The sequence below is a fragment of the Charadrius vociferus genome, unplaced genomic scaffold (assembly GCF_000708025.1).
Source record: "Charadrius vociferus isolate BGI_N301 unplaced genomic scaffold, ASM70802v2 scaffold62, whole genome shotgun sequence".
NCBI lineage: Eukaryota > Metazoa > Chordata > Aves > Charadriiformes > Charadriidae > Charadrius > Charadrius vociferus.
Genome location: NW_009647419.1, coordinates 5,697,600 through 5,724,537, shown reverse-complemented (window position 1 = coordinate 5,724,537; position 26,938 = coordinate 5,697,600). Strand labels below are relative to the sequence as shown.

General features: G+C 41.2%; 1 protein-coding gene across 1 annotated transcript in view; it reads right to left on the bottom strand.

Annotated features, from left to right (window-relative positions):
* The window catches only part of DAAM2 (dishevelled associated activator of morphogenesis 2), a 184,799-nt gene that overhangs the window by 114,952 nt on the left and 42,909 nt on the right, over positions 1-26,938 (bottom strand). The window contains exon 2 of the mRNA XM_009880466.1: positions 3,760-3,962. Coding sequence (XP_009878768.1) covers positions 3,760-3,933 — 174 coding nt within the window. The 5' untranslated portion in view covers positions 3,934-3,962. The remainder of the gene's footprint in view (positions 1-3,759; positions 3,963-26,938) is intronic.

Below are 26,938 nucleotides of genomic sequence, written 5' to 3'. Positions count from 1 at the left end.
TCTGCCCTCTTTGAATTGGATGCATGAAAGTGGCCCTCTGAGGGGCAAAGCTTGCGGTCACAAGTATTTGCTTGCTTTGTGTCCTGTGCATCTAGAATTCTGATAAGGACTTACCTGTATGGTTGCCACTGCACTAGTCCCAAGGCAATCGCAGCCAGCAGACAGCCTGAGAGCTAGTACATCTTCTCCTGTCTTAGCCCAAACAAAATCAGACCAAATCACCCTGAGCTATAGTCTTCATTCAGACCTAATCCCTGCACATGTTCCCAATGAAATAAATCATGATTGAATTTGGCCTACATCAGGAGTAACCCTTTCTATTTTAATTTTCTAATTGAGGAGACGAGCCCTAAACACAGCATTCAGCTTCAAGTAAGGCAAACGCCTGGGATCCATCCTAGTACTGTTTTTCTGTTTGAGCGGCATCAAGAGCAGACGTTTCAGCTGAAATCAGCATCAACTTGTCATTTGACAACCACTGCCTTGGTCAGAGTCCAGTTAGGCAGCTGCTGTTACTCAGTTGGTTTGTCTGGATGCATCTTCCAAACAGAGCAGCCCATACATATACATTTGCCTCAGCCTGGAGCCTACATGAGCAAGTTTGCAAGCTCTGAAAGGGTCTTGTGACTCTATCACAAATAGAGGATCCCAACACATTCCTAATTCCTCCTCTTACAAAATGGACATCACCAAATTTGCTTTTCATGATATTAATTTCAGGACCACAAGAACAAGAGAAGACATGCTTCTGGCCCTCAAAATGTCCATTTTCCTCAGAAAGGCAGGTAGAAACATAGTGAATATTTACTGGACTGGAAAATTCACCACAAGAGAGGCTTTTCCAGCACAGCTAGGCTTACCTCTTCTTCCCATTAACTCTTATGTGGGAAAATGCCCCAGATTTTAACTGCAACAAGGGGAAAAATAAGGCTTTTAAAAATTCATTCAAGCACACCAATGTTTCATTATACCCTTTGCAGAGCAGATGGCAAGATGAGGCTATACCCTCAGGGTCTGCTTCAGGGAGCTAACACAAATGCTCTTCTCACTACAGATCTTAGATGACGTTGGTGTCATCATTCCACTTGGGGATTTGGGTCAAAAGGCTTTACGCTCAAATCTGTTTTTTATATAGTACAAGCGCACCCAGGGTAGACCCTAGCGGATAAGCAGTGGGGCGGCTATTACACAGCACACAGCCCTCTCAGGCACTTCCAGGTCGCTGATTTACACTGGCGCATTTACAGACTGAATCTTTCTAATCCAATTAAAATCTCATCTGAGCTGTCAATACAGATGTAGCCTGTTGTATTTTAGTGTCTCGCAGAACATGCATTAAGCCAGACCTGTGGACAAACTAGCCCTTCTAGGCAAATTCTGCATTTTGCCAGCCCGGTTTCTAGCCCAGGTTCTCTCAGTCGTAAAGCCCTTACTGCTCTCATGTTACCTGCCTACCCAGGAACTCCTATGGACATGCATCACCATCCTATCCGAGTGCTTTATAAAAATGCGCGATATACACCATTAACCTTCTGAAAAATAGCATTCTTCTCTCCCAGCTCACTTCTCACGTAATGATGGCTGGGGTACTATCATTAAATATTAAGAACATGAATGTGATCTATTTTCATTTCAACGGCTTCATTTGTTTGAAATGTATATGCCAGTTACAGGCTGTCAGCATATTTAGTAAGTTAGACCAACAACTCACAAACTTCAGGGGCCAAAAATTTTTTACAGATCGTCATGAATACTTGTCATTAATTTTTGCACCAAAACCACTATAAATCATACTGTTAGATTTCCACAAGGCAGCTGTGAGCTGCTTTGCTACAAGCACGTGGAACACCAGTATTTGCCAGGCACAAAAAAAAGCTAAAAGCACCCTTAATACCACCACAAACTCTCAAATTCCTCAGAGAAACCGAAACCCTTCTCAGTAAACAAAAACCCAGCAGCAACTAAGACAGGTCTTTCAGTATGACCCTAAGGTAAACAAGTTCAAGTTTTAGCAAGCCAAGTTCAGGAGCAAAGCACATCTGTTGGTGACGTCTTCAGGAAGATTGGATTGAATGCTTCAACGGATCTTGGTATTGGAGAGAGGTGAACTTTGATAGAGCAATTAAAGCTTTGCATGTGAAAACCAATACTTAAACAGCATCCACAAATTGACAGCAGAGCAGGTTACAGATTACACTCTTACTCATGAGAGATAACTGTCACCAAGCAGAATTCTCCATAGTCAGCCAGCTGCGCTTTCCGAGAGGAATTCAAGTAGTCTCACAAAAAAGGCAAACTGACTTAAATATAGACCAGGATTTTGGGAAATATCTCCGTAAAAGGAGATTCCTTATCTACTACTTAGTCTGAAGCAAGTAGACTCTTTTCTGCTGCACACCCTATTCTTCCCAAAACAGCTGCAAATCTTATTGACTCCTTCCCACACCCCTGCCATAGAATACCGCAAATGCTAAAAATTGTCACGGGTGCTAGGGAAGGTGGAAACAGTTAATGGAAAAGAAATCCATACCAATTTACTACATACACAGAAAGCAACTTTGGCTGAGGAAGTCCTTGAGCTGAAAACTGGTAGAGGGTTGGAGAGTATCCTGGAAAAGACCACCCCTATGGCCACATCCTATATTCTTCCCTAGGCATCTGCTTTGGACCCCATCTTGAAATAGGAGCCTGGGCTACATTGTCAGACCACTGATCTGACAAAATATAGTCACCCCTATGTTTGGTATGACATACCATAGTTGCCCATAGATTAACCTTCACTTGCATATCCAAATTATAAAGTTATTTTCATTGCTACAGCACTTTGAAGCCATGGTAATGGACAAAAACTTACTGGGCTAACGTTATAAGTGTAATGTAGAAAGATGACTGGCAAATTCCTGTAATTCTGAGATCTGATATTTTCTGTTCTGTTCCTCATCTCAGTAGCACCACTCAGGCATATATACACTTACAGATATGTCACTTAACATAACCTCCAATCTCAGAATGGCAGTGAGATAGCTAATCAACTGCATCAAATGGGTACCACCTTTATGATGCAGATTGCAAAACATCACAGCCCTATGATCTGTGTTTCGCATGTGGGCTTAATAAGAGTGCAAAGACATTTGATGCCAGGCATGAACAGCAAGTGCCTGCTACTGGAATCCATAACGTTTACCACAAAAGCAAACAACAAAGTTCTTCTGAAATAACTGCTTGGCTTCCTGTTTATGTCTGTTGCTGCAACAGCACCATTTCATGGTTCAAAGGCAGCTGGCAGATGAAACATAATTAGCATGGTCACCTGATTCTTCTACCTTACCAGGACTATGTTACTGATCAACAGAACAGTATCATCCTTATTTTATAGGCCTGCAAACCCTGAGATTTTCCACTGTACAGCAGGTTTTATCCCAAAGTTGTTAACAAGAAATTGACTGTCAGGCATTCATTCTCTAGAGAACTTTTGAGGTTCCTTCTAATATGCCCAATCGTACATCTGGAGAATTGTATAGTGCTGTGAGAATAAATAAGCTTATTTAAGCATTTTCTTGTACTTATACCCAGATGCCACTGCCATCCATGCTGTCATTTGCCACTTTTCTCCCACCACGGAATTAGTCATAAAAGAATGGAGGGGGAAGCTTGAACAGAAGTCTTTTTCCTATCCCAAATAAGTCCCTTAAGTCTCTTTACTCCTTCTTTGAAGGAAGGAGTTCCTTCACCTCCTAAAATATATCAGTAATAACTTACCACAAGTTCAGAGAATCTGGCATTGAGCTCTTCCGCTGGTGGAATTGGGACAGAAAACTCAAGGAATTGGAGAGGGTTGTTGTCCTTGAGGTTGATTTCAGGGAGGTCGCTACCCCCAAAACAACAAAGAAACCCCAACGCATGACGATTCCTCTTCCGGGGGGCCATGATCATGGTGTATGATGCTATCTTCTGATCATGTTCTGTGGGAAGAAAAAAAAAAAAAACAACAAAAACAACAGTCATTAAATGATCAGACTCTGTTGGATCTGTGCAGCTCTCTGCAGTTATAATGCTTATCACTAGTGTAACAGCTGGAAGAGGACAGAAGCATCTAAGACACAAAAGAGCAAAATAAACGCTCAAGCTAGACAAGGTAGCTAAGCTTTAATATAGTATTAACATATTCTTGTAGGGCAGTGTAGAATAACTTCTCCCAAAGTTTCTCAAAAGGTTTTACAGACTCAGTGTGGGATTTCCCAGCAAGTAGATTTACCAGTAATGCTCAGTAGGCAAGGCTGAATGCTACCATTGAATGCCAGTATAGGCCTTTCTCTCACTACTACAGCAAAGGAACCAAAGTATCAGAAGCAAAAAGCATATATTGGAGAATTTATCCAGAATAAATGGAAGAATCCTCCAAAGATACCCCATTTGATCAAAATGAAACAAACAACGAAATAATGAAGCAGAAATCAATTTTCCACCACTCTGGAGCCAGACCACCAAACACTCGCTTATCCCTTTATGGCCAGGACTATTGCAGTTGGACTGCTTTGTCTATCCCATTTTCAAACACACGTAACTAGTTTGGGCTGCTTTATGTATCCAGGGGAGAAACTGCACAGTGCTAACACATGCTTTCAGATTTACATTTGAGCTGCCAGATCCCATCTTGACAGGACCCAGGCTTGAGGGGCTTTAGTATCAGGAGCGTAAAGGGAGGAAAAAGGAGGCCTGAAGGAGGAGCTGGGAAGTGACTGACTTCACCACACAACACCGTTTTCGAGCGGCCCATCCAAACAGGAAGTCTCCTGCCAGCAGTTTGAAAGGAGGGATCTGTGCGGTCCACTGAGAGCTGCATATTTTGCCCTTTTAAGGGACTTGTTGTTTGACAGCTCAGGGGCTTATTTGTGGTATATTTTCTAAGGACTTCACTTTTTCACTTAATTTGCAGAATAAGCCATATCCTTAGAGAATAAATAATTAAAGCCTTTTGTGAAGCCCGGCTCCCTGGGCACAGGGCAGGGGAGCGGGGCGGGAAGTGGCAGGTGAACTGAACCGCAGGATGCTGGATGCTGTATCGGCAGCAACACAGCTGAGCTTTGTCATCACAGCAGCTGCTGCCCTAACCTGCCCCACAACGCTTTGGCCTGCTTTCTTGCCAGAACAAGGCTGCTTTGAGCTCTCATAAAGACTAAGTAGCTGTGCTAGGAAAAGCACTTTTAGGACTTCAGTTGCACAGTGAGACTTAACATACTGCACACAGCCAGAAGCTCTCCAGGGACTTTTTGTGTAGAAATCTGCACGCTCACTTAAGAAAAAAAAAGTAAGCAACAAACAACAACAACAACAAAAAAACCCACCCAAACCACCCAAACCTCCACTCTTGCGGCAGTATTTACGTGGCAGGAATCACCTGCCCTACATGTGCTGGTATGAATTTATCTAGCACCTCCTCTTATGCACTGGAGGGGACTCAGCTGCAACTCTCATGCAGCTGAAAGGAAAGTGAGCTGGTACTAGGCTGGTCTTCTGGCGTGCTCGCTTTCCTTTGCTCTCCACGCTCCTAGAGCTGGCTTCCAAAGCATGTTCATAAGACCATTGGATTCTCACCAGGAGATGCCAAAGGCCAACTTCACCCCGGGACTTGTCTCTGACACTAGTTCTATCAGCAAAACCACAACGCCCTCAAATCTAGCACAACAACGTGCGTGGCAACTTCTGTTTCTTCTCAGTGGTGGAGATTCAGTTCTTAAAAGATTTCACAAGAGAGCCTCAGAAGAAGTTGAACTTGTCCACCACAGACCATCTTCTCAGGGACTTTATGGTAATCTGGTCATGGATGACATTTGAACCCATGAGTTTGACAAAACTCTGTTTTGAAAGGAACTCAAATCAATGAGCCAAAACTAATTTACATACAATATAACTACATTTGCATCAATTCAGTTGTAACCAAGTTCTAGCTTTCTCACCAACCATGAAAGGACCAGCATTCTCTAAGCCACAGACGATGAATCCTCCTCAGAAAAATTGCCTGAGACATTGAAGTGATAGGACCATAACATCTTCCTTCATAAGCTCAGGTAAAGACTTTGGTAAGCACTCCTCCAAAAGAGGAGGAAATGAATACTACATGAATGGATATGAACACCAACATTTTCTACAGGGTAAGTACTGCCCTGGTCAGGGAACCACAGATTGTCCTGTACTGACATTTCATCACTCAGCTTTCATCTTAAGCAGGTTCACCAAAGCAGTGAACAGTCCGTCTCCAGGCCTTCTTCATCCATAACGGTGGAAAAAAATGCAAGCTACTGCTTGTTCCTGTGATGTTTCTACAAAATCGGCATCTGTTCCTTGGGATCCATACTTGAGAAACTTGGCAAAGTTACTCAGCTTTTACTACTCTACAAAAGCACGCAGAGCTCAAATGAACAGTAAACTTGTATTGCCTCACTTCAAAAAGCACCATTTCATTGCACAACTCCTACTCTTAAACACTGGCATTTTCCAGGTCCATCTATTAGTGGAATGCAAGAAATTCATACTGACACAGAGGGATAAAATGGCACTTTTGTATTGCTATAACACTGTAACTGTAGATAGGTGAGGTATCTAGATGCTTTTAAAGTAAAAACAATCGAGGACTGCTAGAGAGGAATCCAGCACAGGTATTTTAGAATTGAATCACTGGGCGAATGAATATTTCTAAGTAGGAGCACCATCTTTCTAAAGATTAAGCCTGCCAGTCACAGGATGCTTAGGGGCTTTTACTTAAGTTGCACTGTTTATGCTATTTAAGAACTAATTACAACTCTTTGATTTTTTGTTGGAGGATATAGTTTTAAACAAAATAAACGTTTTCTAATAGCCTTCAACTTCATAATATTTTCCTTTCCTTTCTGTCTCTTTTGCCTTTTCTTTGTCAAGAATCAAATCTGGGGAAAATGTGCTTCCAACCGATGGGGCGGGGTGAGGGGCAACAAAGAAAATGAAGAAAAGAATATCTTTCATTTTTCTGAGAGGCAATTGATAATAAAGCTGTCAAAAATTTATGAAAATAACAACAGGTGGGTTTTTTATTCTAATAAAAGCTCTATCACCCTTCAACTTCTTGCAAGTAAAGTGATTGTAAAAATGAAACACACGCAATTATCTATTTAGACCTCCAGTGAGAATCAATGAGAAATCTCTCTCTGGAGAGAATCCCACTGTTACACATAACTCCCTCCCATAGCTCTTCTTACTTGTACTGTTTTACCCTTTTGCACAACACAAACAAGTTGCTGTCAGTTCAACAGCTAACCACACACCCGCTCCTCACAGCGATCCCCCTCTTGCTTACCAACCCCATCTGTGGTTCAGCTCAGGTCAGGAGTCACAATCTGGAACTTTGCCCAAGGTCTAATTATAACAACGTCCTCTTCCTCTGACAGGGCGTACGCGTTCATTTCTAAACCATTTGGCCCGGTGACCAAACATAATTAAGCTAATGCAATTTTTCTGAGTCTTATCAGACAATTCAGCTACATGGGATAGGATCCATGCTAACTGCATACGAGGATCCTCTTTCAATTGCGGGTTCTAAATTGTTTCTTTAGTCTCACTCTTTTCTTCATTCTCATCTCAGAAATCATAATTTTCATGCAAACATGTCCTAAATAAGCAATGTTCCACAAACAGTAAGACACCTGAAAAAACTGCTATGTCAGCAGCTCTCCTGTGCAAGGGAGCTTATTATCATAGTTTTTACCTCACTGTCCTGACCTTCACCACAGTGAACAGCCAAAGCACAACTATAATTAAAACAGAGAAAATTACTTTTGTATCATCACCTTTGGAAAAACGGAAGAAAGAGAGTGAACTCTGTGGGTTAACTAAACATACAGAGTCCTGCACAACCAGTTTGCAACGTAAGGAAGCATTAATGGAAAACACTGATGTGCTCACTTCCAGAGCTGAATCTCCACTGATCATCAGACACACAATATCGGTGGATGTAGCCACAGCTCTCACCTGAGTGGGAGGCATGGGACTACATGTATGATGCAGAATCACTGTCCACACTGGTTTATTTTAACAGGAGAGGAAACAAAGTAAATCATTTCAATTTCCCTGTAAATCTGTATCTTCCTCTATGGCAGGATAAAGCATATAGACACGATGTACTGTCACAGAAGTAGAAAGAAAGCTGGATTTGGACTGGCTTGCAACATAAGCCAACTCACCCCCACCCCCAAATTCAACTTAAATCTCTATATTATTCAACTATTAAATAATAAACCACCAGAACTTCATGGTATTACAACAGCTACCTTCATCGCCCCTTACTGATGATGAAATGGAGAAAACCAACACCATGCTCAAAATTGTAAAAATATACACATTGGGTAAATCTAAACAGCTCCGTACTGATCCTATGCTCAGTTCCCTGGAGCACATTGCTTCTCCAGCACACAGACAGTGAAACTATGAGCTTCACAGCAGGTTCTAATTACCATGGGAATTTTCCATGCATGTCACATGTAATGTGACAGATGTCAGATGCAATATAAGGCAACTGCAGCATGGAAGATTGGGAAAGGGACAGGCAAGCAATCCATTTGGGTTACTACTGCACATGCAACAACTCCTTTGGTTTGGATTTGCCACCAGACTAAGGACTTTCCTGATCTCCAGTGCCCAAGACAGCAACAAAATTACCAACCATTTAAAATCCACAAAGTTAAAACCTTTCTTTCCGCTAAGAGGGTAGTCCTTCCTAAAGAGCACACCTGCTTACTACGTTGAACAGGAAGGCACCAGACCCAAACCAGATCAACAGATCCCAGGAAAGACAATCCTGGAAAAGGAGCTGGGCCTTGTGCAGCAACAGCCACGCGGTCCCGCTGAGCCATTGCCCACACTTAACAGTACCACCTGAAGAGAGAGCTCAGCTTGCAACGCACTGTGCGTTTTGAAGCCAGCTCACGGATTTTCCCTCCCGCAACACATTAAAATAAGGGTGCAGGTCTCAAGGTGGAATAAGGACTTTGCAAGCCAGCCCAGGCACTCAGCTTGGGTCTGTTTTACACACCATCCCATCAAAACTGAGATCGTTAAGAAATTCAAAGCATTCCACAGACCTAAAGCTTGCTTCCTGCTATATACACAGTATTATATATTATTAACACTTTACATATACACTATTAATACTATATATATAATACTATATACATATATCAATACTTTATGTATATACTATTACTACTATATATATATATATTATTAATACTTACTTTATTTTTTATTAATTTATTTGCCTAGGAAATATGTCCTGAGACAAGAGAAAAGGCAAAGGCTATTTGAAGACTGTCAGGTGTAACCACATCCATGAACCTACCTAATGCAACGTGTCTGTCAAAAATCTGTTTATTTTTAATACTTTAAGGATGCTCAGGATGTGCTGGATGACTAATGACCACTAATATTAGCCTGTTAATGCCTACAAATCCAATACCTCTCACCTGATACCAGCTTATCAAGACAAAAAAAAGGCCTAAAGAACTGTAAGAGGCCTTTCCCTTCTGAAAGATAAATTTGCAACACTTTCTCTGTCTTCACCAGGGAATGAGGGGAAAAAACCTCTACCAAAGAAACCAAACAAAACCAAAACCTGAATAACCAAAGAAAACAGAAAAAAAAGATACCAGCAGATTCCTCATGTTCCTCCCAATCAATTCATCTATCCAAATTGTATTAATAGAAAAACTATATTAAAAGACCAGTCAAATCAAGATTCAAAATACAAAGTGGAGAGAGCAACAAAGCAGTTATAGAGTCAGTATCATAAATATGGCTAGTAATCATTTGTTATTTCTTTACACCTTTTTTCCACTGTATAATCAAGTAAGAATTTTTTATACCTGAGAGAGCCGACTGAGCAATCCATTCATTCCTTTACCTGCTAAGAAGTTATTTTATTTTTACAAATCCACACAAAAATTTGCAAGGTCAAAAATAATCTGTCCTCCTAGACACCAAAAGCTGAGTCCTAATTATAATCTTGCATCTCACTTAGATGCAAGTAAAACCATACATCTTTAACTTTTCTGAATGGTTATGTGACCACCACAGCTTAAACTGCAAACAAAACAAGTAAAACTTACAACTTAAGTGTTTATCCGTAATACATATGTCCTTCATCTCCTCCGTGTCTAAGCATACAAGGTATTTGTCTAAGAGGGGAGGCAGAGATGTACAATTAAACAGCGGCTTTGGAGGCAGAAATACATTTTGCTTAGTGCTTATTGTTCCACAGGTTCCCATCCCAATTTATCAATTCCACACTTAAGCAAACTTGCCAACAATTAAAACCTTCATGGTGGTGGATCCAGCAGGATTGCATACCCCTAAATATAAGCAACCTTTCCGGTTTGAGCGTGGTACTCTGGAGTACCATCTTTCTTTCCTTGGCCCCTCTCAGTTATTACTTCCAAGTTTTCTAGTGTTGCAGCACTGCAGTTCAGTAACATCAGTCCAGAAAGTCTGGACTGTTACCAAGGTTAACTTTCCTGTCTTCCTCACCATGAACCACATTTGTTCTATTCATATACCTCTATTCATATACCCCACTAAAGATTGCCCCATACAGTTCCGTAAAAAAAAAAAAAAAAAAAAAAAGCAGCTTCTAATTCAGGCAGGGAAGAATGACACTTTCCAGTTCTAGCCTTAGTTCTCTCTTTCCTTCTTTTCTATCAGCTTTGGTTTTGTTCTCTACTTTTTTCACTGTTCCATTGCAACATCCTCACTTTCTTTCATGACAACTCTTAGACTTGGAACGGCTTCTACTAGCCATTTCCTACACCTTAAACTGCAAAACTCCTCTCTTTTTTTAAAGCAGATACTAAGGAGAAAAATAATTCTGAAGGGACACCTACTGCATGACACAAGCTGTAAGGACTGCACCACACTTTGTGTATGTTTTATTTTTCTTGTATTGTACTCCATTGTCCCAGCTGTAGCACTGAGGCTGTAGGCTCTCCAGTGCAGGGTCTTAGTTACCTGCTGTTCTGGTTTGACCCAAACCATGACACCTGCTTAAATCAGTTATTGTACAGTGCCAAGTATATTTATGGTACTATACAAACAGTAATAAAAAGAGTAGGTCAGCAAAAAGTAATCACCCAACTGGAATCTAGCCAGGACAGCATGGTTCACACCCCAGTAATGATGCTGTTGTAGAGGCAGCATTTAGTAGTGTCCACAAATCCAGTGTGGATAAATTTATGCTTTATGAAATAATTGGATTTATGCAATGATTTCCCCTACCACAGCATTAGCTTCACTAGATGGGTTGGTTTGTTATGTCATTGTTCTTCTTCAAATTGCTGTGATTGTAAGAGCTTGTGGGAAACACACTACATCAGCGCAAACATGGGGAAAGAAACCCACAAACCCCACAGATGCCACTCCAGGACCTAATCATAACTGAGGGTAAGACCATGCCACAGAACGCCTTTTCAAACACTCTCTGCAATCTGCAGACTTTACACCTGAAAGCAATCAGGTGCTCAAAATTTTGGTTTTAGGTCTTGCCAAGAATGTACGGTAATCTCAGGGCCATGAGTTCAGGACAAAAGACTACAATCTAAGTGGTGTCTGTGCTACCTAACAGGGTGGGTCTGAGCTGCCTTTTTGGCAAGCTATGGATCTAGACAGCAGAGCCCAGGTTAGACTCTCTAACTTTCTTTACTTTCTTTTGGTGTTGGGTACAATGCTGTGATGCAATTTCACAGAAGAGAGTGCCTGGGAAGCTGGAGTGTGAGATGAAGCCTTTATTCAATATAAGAATTCATAGACTGAAAATGAAATAGATCATGATGACAATTAGTCAAGCCAACACACACATTGACAGCCAGAACCAGCATATTGCTCCTTCCATGCAGAAGACTATTTTGCTCTACAGGAAGATGAAGTCTTGTGCCTTTTACAGGTCTTAAGGTATGAAATGCCTTTAATGTCATTGGTTTGAAACTGGCCCTAATGAGTCGTGTCTGTCAGTTCTATCCATAAGACCACGTCCCAAGGATGAGACATCCACACCCTGGAGCCAAGATTTTGATGACCTCAAGAAATAAGTCAAGGATAGAGTGATCTGGAGAACAAGCTGTCTCGCACAACCCTCTATGCCAAAAGACCAGGAATAGTGGTAGGGCAGATTAGCACTAAAGCTTAGTCTAGGGACTTGAAAACTCTGCAGTACTTCTGTTGGGAAGAGTGGGGTTACGATACAAGGGATGTCAATCCAGAGTCTCCCAGTAGCACTAAGAACTGCCACCTTCAAAAGAATGAACACACAAAACCCCATTACTAAGAGCGTCCCTGTCTTGTTTCAGTCATTGTAATTTTTCCATTCTGTCATTGCCCAATTATTTCCAGACATGATGTAACTATTTTGCCAGGGGATTTGGGAGTCAAAATGTTGCTGTTGTTGTCATCATTATCCTGGGTGCCTGAATTTTCCAGACAAAATAAGCAGCTGAGGGCATTAGAGTGCCTCTGCTGAGGGAGAAATAATCTGTAAGGATTGCCAGTGTGCTCCAAGAAAAACAAACAAATGGTAAAGGTCCAATTACATCTTCCCAAACTCCAGCTCATTTCCATGTGAAATGCTGTTTTCTTATTCAGACAATTAGTAGAAGAATGTTTCATCTGCTGTCCGATGTCATCACGGCATACAAAAAATTTATTTCCATTCTAACACTGGGTTCAGGGCCACTACAGGACATTAAAGCTCAACTTGACTGGAAATATACTTTGGTTATAACCACTGGAAACTAGCCACAAATGTAGGTGTACAAGTGTTGTCCTCCCTATTGACAGGCAAATCAATTACTTGTACCAGTAAAATTTTCCTGAGGTTCTCTCATTGGAAAGAGCAATTCAGTCTTTACAGCAAATGGGTATAACCAAGGAAAAACCTAACACGGACAACACTTGGACTTTTACATGTCTTTCATGGATGGTGCTAAATTTCTTTCAAAACTAGTGTTCATCAATGCCACCTGGGAAAGCCAAGTTCCAGGCTGCAGATCTGCCATTCGGTATATTTCTACATGTCACTGCGAACCTGTAAATAACAAAGATGCTGGTTCTCAGTTCAGTTCCATATACCGAAAAGCCACTGATGGGGCTGATAGTTAAAAGGCTTCTTTAGTGAGTCACTAAATGGAAGAAACAGTCAGTAGATGCACCACAAAGGGAATAGGTCTTGGGATTTTAATGCTCTCTCCACTTTAGACGTTGTTTCTGTAGGCCAAGGCATAGACAGGGTGAAAGTGTCACAGATTTTATACACCTATTTTTTAAGCTGCTCAGACTGTAGAGTTGTCAATTTGGCACCAAAAATAAATCTAGAAAATGAAGTTAAGAAAAGGTCATATACAGCATTTTATTTCAGCATTTTTATTTTTGTTCAACATTCTGACAAGGGATACTCTGGGTTCAATGCCCTGAAACCTCAACATTACGCAAGTAGGTTTGGATTCCAAGCCAGCAGCTTGGTGAAATTGTTGAACTTTTAACCTAACGTATCTTCATGAAGAATGGATATTTGGAAAGAGTTCTGCTCAAGGATTTTGGGTTGCTTTCTGTGTGTATTTTTAAGTGACATCCAGATAAAATATATTTTCTGGCTGCTGTAATATTTACTGGAGGAGACTTTACACCAACACTGAAAGCTGGTTTCAGAGCCGTGACTTACTTCTTTAGGTTTTGCGGCTGTTAAGGGTTTCATGATGTCAGGGTGAACATGGCCTCATCTATATTAAGGTCAAATTCCACAGAGCTGATGCTCTAAGTGACACAGGTAGTAACCAGTTATGAGGGTCTGAAAAGAAAGCCCTACCTAAAACCAGCCACCTTCCATGCTTGGTCAGTGGGTGCTTTTGGCCAACAGCAGCGTGTTGCAAAGAGTGCAGTAAAAGGAGAGACAGGAAGAACCTCCCTAAAACACCCAAACGTGAGGATCTTCTCTACAATGCGATGCATATCCATGTAGTCTAGAGCATACGTTACGCAAGTATGTGGTGCCTGTGTCAATGGCTACCAACTCTATTTTACTGCCTTCTCTGGGCTGCCAATAGCAAGTTCTCATCTCCTGGATTCTCATGGCCAGAAGTCATATCCACATCAAGGCCCTTTACTGTTCATGACTAAGAAAAGTTTAAGCACCGAAATATACCTAGAGAAGATTTCCTAGAACTGTAACTGACCAACACACTGTTCTTCACCAAGGATAGGTCATTTGCTTAAATGTATGCTCAGATACCCAAAGAAAACTGCAGAGAAGCTGCATACAGCAGATGTTTGGTTAGTCATCTCTGGACTTCTAAGTATCTACAGCCCGAAGATACAGCAAGTTCTTTCAGCTTCTGAACCCAAGCTACTTGCATCTTGTTAACAAAGATTTGAGCACACTCCACAGAAAACCATACTGCAGTATAAAATTCCCTCAGCTCCCCACTACAGCTGCATACTGCAATTAAAAAAAAAAAAAAAAAACAAAAAAAGAAACAACAAAACCAACCAAAAATAAAACACAACAACAAAAAACCAACCGTGCTTCTAAACAGCCACTTGATCTGGATACACAGTTCTTTAGACATGATTCAAAAAGAAGGCCCATTGTATACAAATAGGAAAAAAGTCTGCCCTCTATTAGAGAGGGAACATCTTTATCCCTTTAAGGCTGCAAACATTATCACTATATCCAGTGATGTACACCTTTCCCAAACATGCACCAATATAACTGCTTGTTGTCTCTAGTTCTGTACAGCACTGATTTATTTGATAGACTATAGCGTTTTATCCAAATCAGTTTGTTTTGTCTCACCCTTTGGAAGCATATTTAAAACTTACTGAAATTATTAATTTTTCTTGCATCTTATATCTTAAATTTATGGATGGAATATGTACAAATAAAGGCAGTAAGCAGTCATACATTGCCTCCCACAACATGTTCAGGTCTTGGCTCTGCTGCCCTGGTCAGGCAGGGACATTTATAAGATAAATACATATTATGCAAGAATATCTCCCACTGCAAGAAAGACTGAAATTGCTGTTATCCCCATTTTCTACTTGCTGTAGAGAAGACACAACCAACCAGTACCAAAATCTTTCCAGTAACAAGAAGTAGCAGCAGCATTTGACCCTCCCCCTGCCCAGAAGCCCATCTCAATAAGGAAGCACTCTGTTTTCACTCAACACTTTGTACCTACCTCCCAACAAATTAAGTGGGAACTGCAAAATATCAGAAGTTCTGAAACATCAAGACCAATTATGTATTTGGACTAGATGGCAAGTCCAAGCAGAAATACATTACATCTAACCCAACAATTTGCATGCAAGCTGCCAGCCTATCACTAATTTTTAACTACTGGCTGTTGGACCAGTACACATGAGATGAAAATGGCACTAACACTACTGAATCCCCACGTTCTACCTTTTTTTTTTTCCTATAGACATTCATATTACAAGCAAAGGGTCCACCACACTACAGTGGTGCCTGGCAATGCTTTAAACAGAAAAAATTGTACAGAGAAGTGGCCCTGTCTCCAAATCTTTGAAAAGAAGATAAACTAGCAGATGTATAATGCAAACACTGAGCCCACACCACTAAGACCCTCTTCAGGGTGACCTCTTCCCTAGTGCTTGTTCTGTCCATGCCCTAACATCCGTCAAACAAAGCCTGTAAGAAGCATGGCTACTGCCTAGGAAATGTTCTTCATGCTGGGTTTACAGTGTTATCAGCTATTAATCACAAAAAGCTCAACTGGGATAACCCTAGAGTTAAACCCATTAAGCAATACAAGTCTAGAGATGGGAGTCGGTGTGGGAAGCAGTTTTAAGGAACGTTATTTTGTTTCCAAGAAAAAAAAAAATGGTTCTTTAGACAGAAGTGAGTCCACAAGGTCTTAGAATATTGTATTCATGCTGAGATTTCAAACACAGGCAAAAATTTTCTACATTTTTAAGAGGTCATGCATGATAAGGAAACAATTCATCTCCTACAGGGCCTACTAATAACAGCACTAACTCTCCTTAATTCCCAGGACACATTTCATATCCATATCAAAATTGCAGGACACATATCCAGCATCTGCTGGAATACTCCTACGGTAAGAGTTTCTCTCCATTTAAATTGCAATAGTATGACTACATGGCAAACAGTTCTCAATCATCAAATCCCAGCATCATGACCACCAAGTCACCTCTTTCCCAGAAAGCTGCTCATATTAGAAATGCCCTCCAAGGCAGTGATTTTCACAGCACCTCAGAAACCTCCACACAAAAGAGGATGACATTGCCCAAATGAAAAAAAAAAACAACCAAAAACCACCACCGAACAAAACCCCAACAAACCCACAAAAAAAAAAAACCAAACCCAAAGAAACCCCAACTTTAGTACTGGGACTGGATCCACCTTGAGAAGCAGTTTTTCTCATTCATTTAATAGAGAGAAACCAACACTGAGTATATCTTGGAAATGAGATCTCTTTGCCCCTTCTAACCAACCACTCTGGACCAAATAAAGCATTTCTCTAAGTTGAAAGGAGCGTCTCTAAGGTCCAAAATTTGAGTTTGTGTTACTAAATAACTGAATAGAAGGAAACCACTTATCAAAAGATATGGAGCAAAGGGCAAGAGGAAAGATCAGTTTTCTAGCTGGAAGAATGCTGCGCTCTGTGGGAGTACTATAGCAAGTCTCATGCTGTGGAAGGACTTTGGTGTGGACGTAATGCCAGTGGGTCAACCAGCCAACAGTTCAGTCAAGAAAGTAAATTTATGCCTTTGTATCCAGTTTTTCAAACATTTAGGCTGAGGTCACTCCAGAGGAAATCTCTTTGTTATCAGATACTAAGGGTGTTATATTCTGTAAAGCAAATTATTTCAGACCTTTGCCAGGGAATCCCCCAAAAATCATATTTATGTAGGCAAAGTCAGCAGAAAAAGAAAAAAAAAATATAAAGGCAAAAAGAAGCATTTTATCCTTTTCTTCAGAAAGATATTGGAAGGTATACTCAAAATTTCTCAAGGCAGTAATTCCAGGGTGAACATACGATTGGAATTAGGCTATAGAGACTTTACAAGAGCCTTTCATTCCTCAGATGAGTCAACAACATACATTCCCTATATAGCTTCCTCTCCATGGGTATAACAGACTCCTATTAATGCCGACAGAAACACATAACCTCATAGAACAAGAGACCAACTCTTCCAAACAGAACTCAGACTCAGTTCATTTCTGGTGAAATGTCCCTCACTGGAATTGTGCCAGGTGGGCACCTGAGATTTTTTTATTTTTTTTTTTTAGTCCTCAAAATATTTTCTCCAAAGGCCTTTTGAGCTGATTTTAGCAAAGTCAAAGCAGAGTATCCAAATCATCATTTCCTGACTCCTGGGGAATGTATTCCAAGTCATTTACAAACTTCAGTAGGTGCCAGTATGAATGCCTCTTTTTAACTGCGTTCAGTCATGCAATTTCTATCATTAAAAAAGGGAAAGAAAATCTGATGGTGATAGAAGCAGAGTTGGTAGAAAAACTTTCTTCTTTGAATAATGAGATTTAAAATGAATGCTGAGATTGAAGATAAAACACCTTTTCATTTGGCCTGTAAAAACGTTTTCTTCACTCCACTTCAAGAAGTGGGCAATGCAGTGAGGCAAAAACCTAAATCTGAATTGGAGGTAATACTTCACACTGGAACATGAAAGCATATATGTACTTGGTTAGTGTTGCACAGACCTCTTGCCAGGCTGGATATACTCAAAAAAAGGTTTAGTTTTCAACCTTAATCCTAACTCTGTGAAAGTGTCTGACGACAGATTCAGAAAAGCAACATATGCTGTATGTCAGTAGTAGTTTTATGCTTCAGCTACACTTCCACACTTCCCCTTAAACCTTCCTTGCCCAGGAATACTCTTTCATGCTGCTTATAACAGCTCAAGCAGCTTGCCTCAAATTAGAAAGAACGTGAGGGCAGGGCCATCATTGCTACTGACACCTATAAGCAGAAGCTGCTCTCAAGCTGTGCGGAAAGTCAAAGCTGCCCTTTCTGTCTGGGCCCTGAGCAGAGCCTCTGCACCTTTACCAGACAGTGCCAGAGCGCGGAGTTGAGCATCATGGACACAACCCTCAGCTCTCTCCATCCTGCGCCCCCATCACCACCATCAGCAAAGACCTAGATGCACTTTGCTCACTGTTCCTCCTCACTCAGATTTTCAACGTGTCACAGAGCAGCACTCACTCCGGAGAGGATAACTAACACAAGGTGTAGAGGGGAAAGTGACTCTTGATGCAGACCTTTGCCCCCACTGATTGACGAACTTGTTGGGATATGCCAGTGTTCTGCATGTCTCTTAGCTGGTTTCAAAAGAACATTTTATGTTCTTTTCTTACTCCTATTTGCAGATTCTCTTTACCAGCTACAGCTTTGGAGGCCATCAAACAAAATGCTTCCCACCTGCCTACCCCGTCTGAATCAACCCCCATGAAATAAGCTATTGCCACTGACATTCAGGAGCTGCTCAACAACCACATAAGCTCTTCAGCGTCAGCCATCCATAAATAACATAAGCACATTCACAACCCAAGGCACTGTCAGACAGTTGGTGAATAGTAAAAATGTGTCCTTCTGTTCTGCTGGTCAGTTAAGCTATCACAGGTAACTCGTGAATAAACGTGTTAAGAATGGATAACGGGTTTGGCTGGTAGAACACATACTTTAAGCTCAACTGTTGAAACTGAGTCAAAATTCTAAGCTTCTTTCACTGCTTGGTCATATATCCCTGGTTTTCAGTGCAAAGTGTTTCTACACAGTAAATGTTTCCAGACTCAGAAAACCAAACACACACATCCTAATGCAGTTCTAAAAGAGAAAACCAGAAAACTTTCACGCAAGTCTTCCTTTCTTCCCCATCTGAAAATAATGAAACAGCTGCAGTTGGACTTTTGCCCCCTCTTTCAAACTCCACTGACTGCCATTGTAGCAAATACTCCACCTTAGTTCAAGCTCTCTGTCCCCTCTAGCTAAAGCAAAAGTAAAAGGATTTGCAACCTGTCTCAGAAATAATCTGCTAGAAGGAATTCCCTTTCACCAGCTTTATTAGAACATCAAGAGCACAGGTTTTTGCAACACCTCTTTCCTATCTTCTTCCAGCCAAGGAAGTACTTCAGTAAGGGGATTTAAAGATAGAGGGCCTAAAACGAAGTTTTACTATGGTCCACATAGATATGCATCTACCTCATTTCCTTGTCCTCATTCCCACCATCAACCAGACCCAAAAGCCCACAATGTTTTGATAAACACACCAAAAGTAGCTGGGGACGTAAGCATTAAAACATGTACAGCAAGTTTATTTTATGCTGGTTTGTTTTACAGCTGTCCCACAGTATTTTGGATGCAGAGCCCTGCTAGGGTCACAGTGCTAAAATTTTCCTTAAACAAGTCCCACTTAGAGGTCCAGGTCTTTTTTTTTTTTGCTCTCCATACCACCTGCATCTCAACACTCCTGAAAGAAAATGGAATTTATCCAGTGCAGAAAAGAATAATGATGTGTACTGAGTTGTCTCCTGGCTTGGCCATGCTATGCCATGCCTTCCTTCATCAATGCGGTTTCCCAAGCTGTATGTGGGGAGGGGATCTGCACAAAGCTGCAAAGGTGACCAAGTGCTTTGGCTCATGAGATCCAAAAGTTGGTGGGGATGCAAATTGAGAGTTTTGAAACAAGCTCAGTAGAATAGCTGGAGCATCGTGGTCCTCTCAAAGCCCAAGTGAGATGAGATCACGCTTGCCTCAAGTATTACATCCCACTATGGCTTTACACACAAAAAGGCCCATCTCACATGGATCTGATGCCCCATTGTATGTTTCAATCGATACTTTTCCAGTGAGAGGACATTAGAATCCCAAACCACACGTTTTATTCTGTCCATCTCTGAAAGGCAGCAAAAGTTGAAGTCCTCATTTTTTTTTTTACTAGGCAGTAGAGGCTAATCTATATGAAATACATGGAACAAAAGAAGAAAAATCGTTGAAGGGAAGACAAAAACTGAAAATATTGCATTCAGCCTCTTTCTGAAAGAATGATGCTTCTTTCATTCACTTATAAAGAGAGTGTTCTTTCTTTGCAAAGACTACAGTGTAAAACTGAAAGCAAACTATCCCCAGATTAACAAGAAAGATCTGCCAGGTTTTCTTTACAAGGCAGCCTGAACAATCCTTGGAGCAGGTAGCAGTGGAGTGAGCCATGATGCACCTTTCATTCAGAAGTTGATAAACGAGTTCTAAGCAGCTGGTAGCGGCAGAGAAAAAGAGACAAAGAAAGGGAAAGTGTGAAATGATGAGTCAAAATATCTCCTTTAAGAAAAATGTACAGTTTTAGTCTACAAGGGCGACTAAAGAGGATATTTAGAATGAACATGTACTACCAAGAATCTTTTCTAGGGAAGGCTCAACTTCCTGGCCCCAGACGCCACATGCCGAAAACTTTCACATGGTCAAGAGCCAAAAGACACCCACCACACACCTTGTGGAGCTGAGGAAAGGGAAAGCGCCAGGATGTGGTTCACAGGCTGGATGTGACAACAAATCCTCATGACTCCTGCTGCTGCTTTTGAGATAAGGCTGGGCCAGGCTGGCAGGCAGCTCTTAAGAAGATGTTGCAATCTTGATCTCAGCAACTGAGGTTCAAAGGGGCCTCTTGAGACTGTCTAGTCCAACCCTCCTGCTCAAGCAGGGTCAGCTACAGCAGGTCGCCCAGGACTGTGTCCATTTAGGTTTTGAGTATTTCCAAGGATGGAGTCACAACTTCTCTGGGCAACCTGTGCCAGTGTTCAGCTACCCTCAGAGCAAAAAATTTCTTGTGTTCAGATGGAATTGCCTGTGCTTCAATTTATGCTCTTTGCCTCTTCTCCTGTCACTGGGAACCACTGAGACGAATGCACCTTTCTTAAGCAAAGAGTCAAATTTCTGAAAAGTCCTCTCACCAGGAAAGCCTAGCCTACTCTGTGTAAGAGTTTAGGGGACTTACTTCTGTGTACAAATCTAGATTGGTTGCATGACAAGAGAATATTGCAGCAATTCTCTTATGAGGCAATATCTGCTAATTGCAGGCAAGAATAAGCTGCAGAACAAAGATCCATGCATTGAAGAGGTGTGTTAGAAATAAAAACACCAGTACCTTTTTCCATAAATCAAGCTCATTATAAGTTCTCACACCACAAAAATTCAGACAGAGTGTCAATCACCCCCAAAAAAGACTCCTCATATTTGCAGAAGGTGAGTCTTCACAGATTGTTACTTCACTTCATTAGGCATCTGCTCCATCCTTTCTCAAAACCAAATGTTAATGAAAACACAATTTTGCCATTAATATTAAAAGTTGTGATTCCCCAGACAATTTAATACCAATAGAAGCAGCCTTAAAGAAAAGCTCTTGACTGGTAATGCTTATCAAACTTTGATAATGACAAAACTGTCATTAACATTAAAAGCTGTGGTTCCCCAGAGGATTTAACAAATAGAGACAGGCTTAAAGAAAAGCTCTTGGATGGTAACATTTATCAAACTACTGTTCCCAGTTCTAGTACCATCCACACAACAGACACTGTCCCTGCATTAACACAGGGAGTGACAGCGACAAACACAATGGATTTGTACGTCTACTGGTTCCCATACCAGGTAAGACCATTGCTATTGCACTGGCCTGCTCCAAGACATTCCCTAGATGTGCTAGTCTACAGTCTCATTACTTCATTGCTTGGGAATAAGTCTTCGTAACTGGAGATGATCCAAACAACAACAACCAAAAAAAAAGCCATGGGTTTGGATTTGAATTCTCCAGAAGTTTAGAGCTTTGCAGAATTGTTCCCTTTGTATGCCTCAGCTGCTTGCACTGAAGTCAGTGGATGTTTCCATCCACTGAAGTCAGTGATTTCTGTGGGAATAGGATGGGATTTTAGCCACAGCAGGATGGCTAACCACTACCATCTAGTATTTGCCCTTCAGAAGCTCTTCAGGGCAAATGCTTAGAAAGTAGTTGAATTCAGTTTTTGTAAGCAAAACCCCAGAAAAAACCCTTTCCCAGAGGTCAAGCCCTGATCCCTGAGGCCTGGGTGTAAGCTTTCTGGCAGGACTTTTCCTGAGCCTGTTGTGTGGAAGATAAGGAATTTGAATGATTTCCTGCTCAGCAGCATGTAGCTCCCCAAACATCTGACAGTTTATGTGCTAGGGACTGTCTCCACAGAAATCTGGCTAGAGAGACCACAATGCTGAAAATTACAGCTTTCCAGTAGCAAATAGCTCATCTTCACTTCCTCACATTCTCCATCCTGCACTACTTTCTAACTTTATTCTCTTGCTGTGGCTCTCCTAAAGCTCTCCTAAAGCTCACCAAGTACTGCACACCTCCTCCCAACCAGGTCTGAAGGAAAGGGTGTTAACTCCCACACCAATGTACCAGTGCTGCAGATAAAGCCGCTCCCCATGGAATCCTGAAATCAAACACACTCTCCAGTTCACCAAAACATCATGTCCCAAGTGAGCGTACACTTGGCCCTGACTTGCCATCCTCCCGCACTGCATACATTATCTATCAGATAAGCCTCTGATAGAGCCCTCAGGTGATGTGTTTTTCATAACTGTTTCAAAATCTGAAAGGTTTCCCCTCAAGACAGCTTGATTATTTTCTGTATAGACATAAAAGATGGGGAAAAGCCAAAAGCAACCCTTACATTCCAGGTTATCCTAAAATAGGGCTTCATGCATCCTTATGCCAGAAAAACAATGCAGCCCCCAAGGACTACGAACCCGGTGTTCTCTCTCTTCAGGCAATCCTTTACCATGCAGCTGTTTGGTCTCTTCAGGACACTCACCTGCTAGACTACACCCAGGAGATGCTGTGAGAAAGATTCCTTTCAGCAAAATTACCCAACGTCCCTTGGGGGCAAGGCCTATTGCGTGCAGCAGCTGAGCTTATCCAGCCATGTCCAAGTTGTAGCCTCATGGAATTAGTCCCTGAAGAGTAAGAAGGATTTGGTGCAACACAGTTCCAAAAGCTAACCTGAAACGATGCCTGCAAAGACAGCTAGCCTGGCCTCTCCAAATTGTATGTGGCCCTTCAGGGCATTCATTCAAAATAGGGATTAATTGAAGAGAACATCTCAATTAGTTGATGCTTTTTCTGTTCAACTGCATGCCATAAAAGGAACATTTTACTATTTAGAGGAAATGCAGGGAATCCCTTCTCTAAATGCACTGATCTTATCAGCCTGCTTTGCAGCCTAGCCTTCACCACTGTCACATATAAGAAGAGGATTATATATATAATCTGCAAACTTCATTTGCCATGCATGTAGAAGACGCACTTGAATTTCTTGCCATCAAGAGCAGATTTTCACAAAACTATCCAAATTCCATTTCAGTGCAAAATAGGAGGCAAATTTCCAAAAAGAATGTAGCTTATTGAAAAGAGCTGGTCAAAAGGAGAAAGAACTCTCTTGAAATAGAAAAAAAATCATTTGGAAAAGAAGCAAGTTATTTTAGAGTTGGGAATTCTACATATGCCTTTTGAGATTTTTTTTTTTTAAAGGAATAGAAAAAAAATGACATATGCCCTTTCACAATATCTCTTCCCATTCTACTGAACGCAAAAGAAATAAATAGGATAAAGAAAATAATTTAGAAAAATCTATCCCTGTTGATTGCATAGTATTCAACAGCATTAAAAAAAAAAAGAAAGAAGGAAATAGTTACAAATAAATACATGTTTCTGGTGTGATTTATCACAAATTTTGAAATATCCAGCTCTCTCATGAATGTGGAAACATTTGGGAAACTCTATGTCCTTCAAAATTTGGCAATTCTGAGAACAGACCTTTTCATGGGAAAATCTTAATGGAAAAATTTGCATGAGGCATACTGAGCTCTTTCGAAAGTCTAACCACCAGTGTCAGTAAGGGAGATGAACGCTTACCAAGATCTAGTCTGTCTTCTCAGAATAGTCACTCAAACAGCCAACTGATTATCCTCTCCAACTTCAACACCTGTAGACTATTACCAGCTGCAGTCCTTCAGCAACTGCAATCATTTAGCTGCTAGTTTGGTCGCGAATATGGAGTTCTATTTGACCCCTGAGCTGCCTCATCCACTCTGAACAGGTAATATAGCTCAACAGTAAGGGGCAAAATAAACAAGACCCACCAGGCTAGTTGCCTTGTGCAATGTACAGGGGGAAAAGTAAGAGCAGATCTCCATGTGACTTGCTGGACAAGCATGTGAAGCACGTAGAGCAACTCAGCAAACAAGGATCCCTTCTTCTGCTGAGCAATTTTGAATGCTACAATGCTTGGGGGAAAAAAAGGAAAATTTAAAAAAATCATAAATATAAATACATATGAATGCCCTATATCAATCATTGCCAAAGGGACAGCAGAGCAGGAATGTCCAGCTGTGTCCACAACCTGACGTGCTCCCTCTTACATCCGCTCAAACCTTCTCACTTTTCAATTCCCTTTCCAAAAAAACAAGTAATACATAAAAGAATCAACCCACCAATTTAAGGCCCACTTGGAAGGTATTGCAGGTGGGAACATAGGAAGCTGAGTGGCACTGTCCAGTGATAAGACAATTAAAGCAATGAAGGAGGATATTTCCACGTGTTAGCTGGGCAGCAAGTGAATACAGGCTGGAAGCATGAAGGATGTGAAAAAGGCAGTATAAAACTCTGGCCTCAGGTTTATTTCACTTCCGCTGCCCTCAGTGAGACTTACAATCACAAATCTGATGGACAATCCTATGAACTGTAAAGCTGAAAGGGTTGTACCAATCAGTTAGTCTGACCTCATGCATAGCACAGGCCACAAGATTGCCATAAATTAATTCCTGCCTGAAGTAGAATATAACTTTTCAACAGGCATCTCATTTGATTTAAAGATTTCCAGCAGTAGAAAAATCTACCACAACCCTCAGTAAACTGTCTCTCACTTTAGAAATTTGTGCCTCATCTGCCAAGTTTCAATTCCCAGAGCCTCGGCCCTGACTTACTTTTCCCAGATTGAAGAACTCTATCGCCAAATGTTCTCTGTATCGCTAATTATAAATGGTGACCACCAAGTCACCTTTTAAGCACATCTATAAATAATTACAAGATAAGCTTTTGAGTCTCGCCGATCAATAACCAGGATTAATCAATGTTAAATTCCATAACCTTCTATTTACTACCTCTGCAGCAATCTGTCACGTGTACCATGGTCACTTGAAAAAACAGCTAGCTCTTGGATCCAAAGAGTTATTCAAGTTTAAAACAGAACAAGTTATGTCTCATGGCAACCTGGCAAGGCACAAGGATATCACAATAGAGGTATGAAGAGAATGATGGTCTGCTTAAGATCATACAGCAAGTAAGCGGCAGAGCCCAGAGTAATGCCAGTTAATTCTGATTTTAAATCCTGGTCCTTGTTCGCAATGCCATCTTCCTGCACAACACATGACAGAAGCTATTCTAAAAACAAAACAAAAAACCACATCCTGAAATCTCTCCATATTTAGAGCAAGGTTTTTGAGCTATTTGCATGCAACTGAAAGTAATATAGAAAAAATCTTGGGATCTGCATAATAGTATCCTTCCTGATTATTTTGAGGCATAGAAAACATACCAAGCAAATGAAACTCTTAGGCCTGCATCCACAGCAGGCTCACTCACAGATTCTTGTTCTTTTGCAACTTCAGAGGGGCTTGGCAAGACCAGTTTCAGCAGGCTACTGAGGCTTTACTATTGAGTTGATTTCTAAGAACTAAGCAGTCAACAAATTCTCTTAGTTCCAGTTGTAAGTCTGTCCCACAAATTCCAGTTTGCTAATGTAAACACCATTAAAAAAAACAAAACACAACAACTTTAAAAACAAAATATTTGAAAGTCAGTTTCCCTTCTTTACTAGCTGCCAAGAGCAGAGTTCAGGGCTCTGTGCTTCTTGAGTTGATGAAATCATTAACACCTACAGCAGCGTCAGGAATGTAACTCTGCCCTCAGGACTTGGTAAGTAATAAGAAACCGGTGTCAGTTTCACCTTTAAAACCCAGTTCCAAGTAATAAATTTCCAATTTCAGATCTGGATGAAAACCCAGCCCAAGCAGCACAGCAGAGGCACAATTCAGAGGATTTTGTTCAAAAGGTATCAACACCGTGCCAGCAAGACGCTCACAAAACCAGTCAGAAGATGCCTACCATAAAATTATGCCTTGCTGCAAAATGCATCCAACAGAGTGGGTGGAGAGTTACTACAAAAAACAGTGCACGACACTCAAAGCACAGAAAACTCGATTCATTTTCTCTTTTGCCAGTCATTTTCTTGCAACAGACGCCAGACCAAGACTTAGGGAGACCTTGTGTGGCAACATCAGGCAGCAGTCAGCCAGTCTGGAAGCTAGAGAGTCAGTGTGAATTACAGAGTCTGTATGCATTTAGCAACTTCAATAAAGGACCCCCTTTATATTCATTACAACACAGTTCTGTCTTTGCTACTACAAGGGGTACTACAGAAGAGGCATTAGCAGCTGCTCCTTGGAAGAGTCAAGGTCTTCTAATAGGATAAAAGTGGGGTGCAACCCTCTTTCCAGCAATGTTAGTCTCAAGTGCTGCACGGCTTTGTCATGGCTCATCTTCCTCTTCCCTGAACACAGCACAGTAGGCACCATCCTATACAAGCTGTACATGTCCCTTGCCATTTAAGGGGGGGGAGGGAGCCATGACTGGAAGTTCAATACTATCCCCATGCCATTAATTTATTTAGGCCTGCCTAAGAGAAGCACAGCTGGCTTTCTAGTGCATCAAACCACTTAAACCAATGCTTCCCCCACTGTGACCTCCCACCCATGCCCTCTGGGCTTTAAGGCTGGAGCAAGAGATGCTA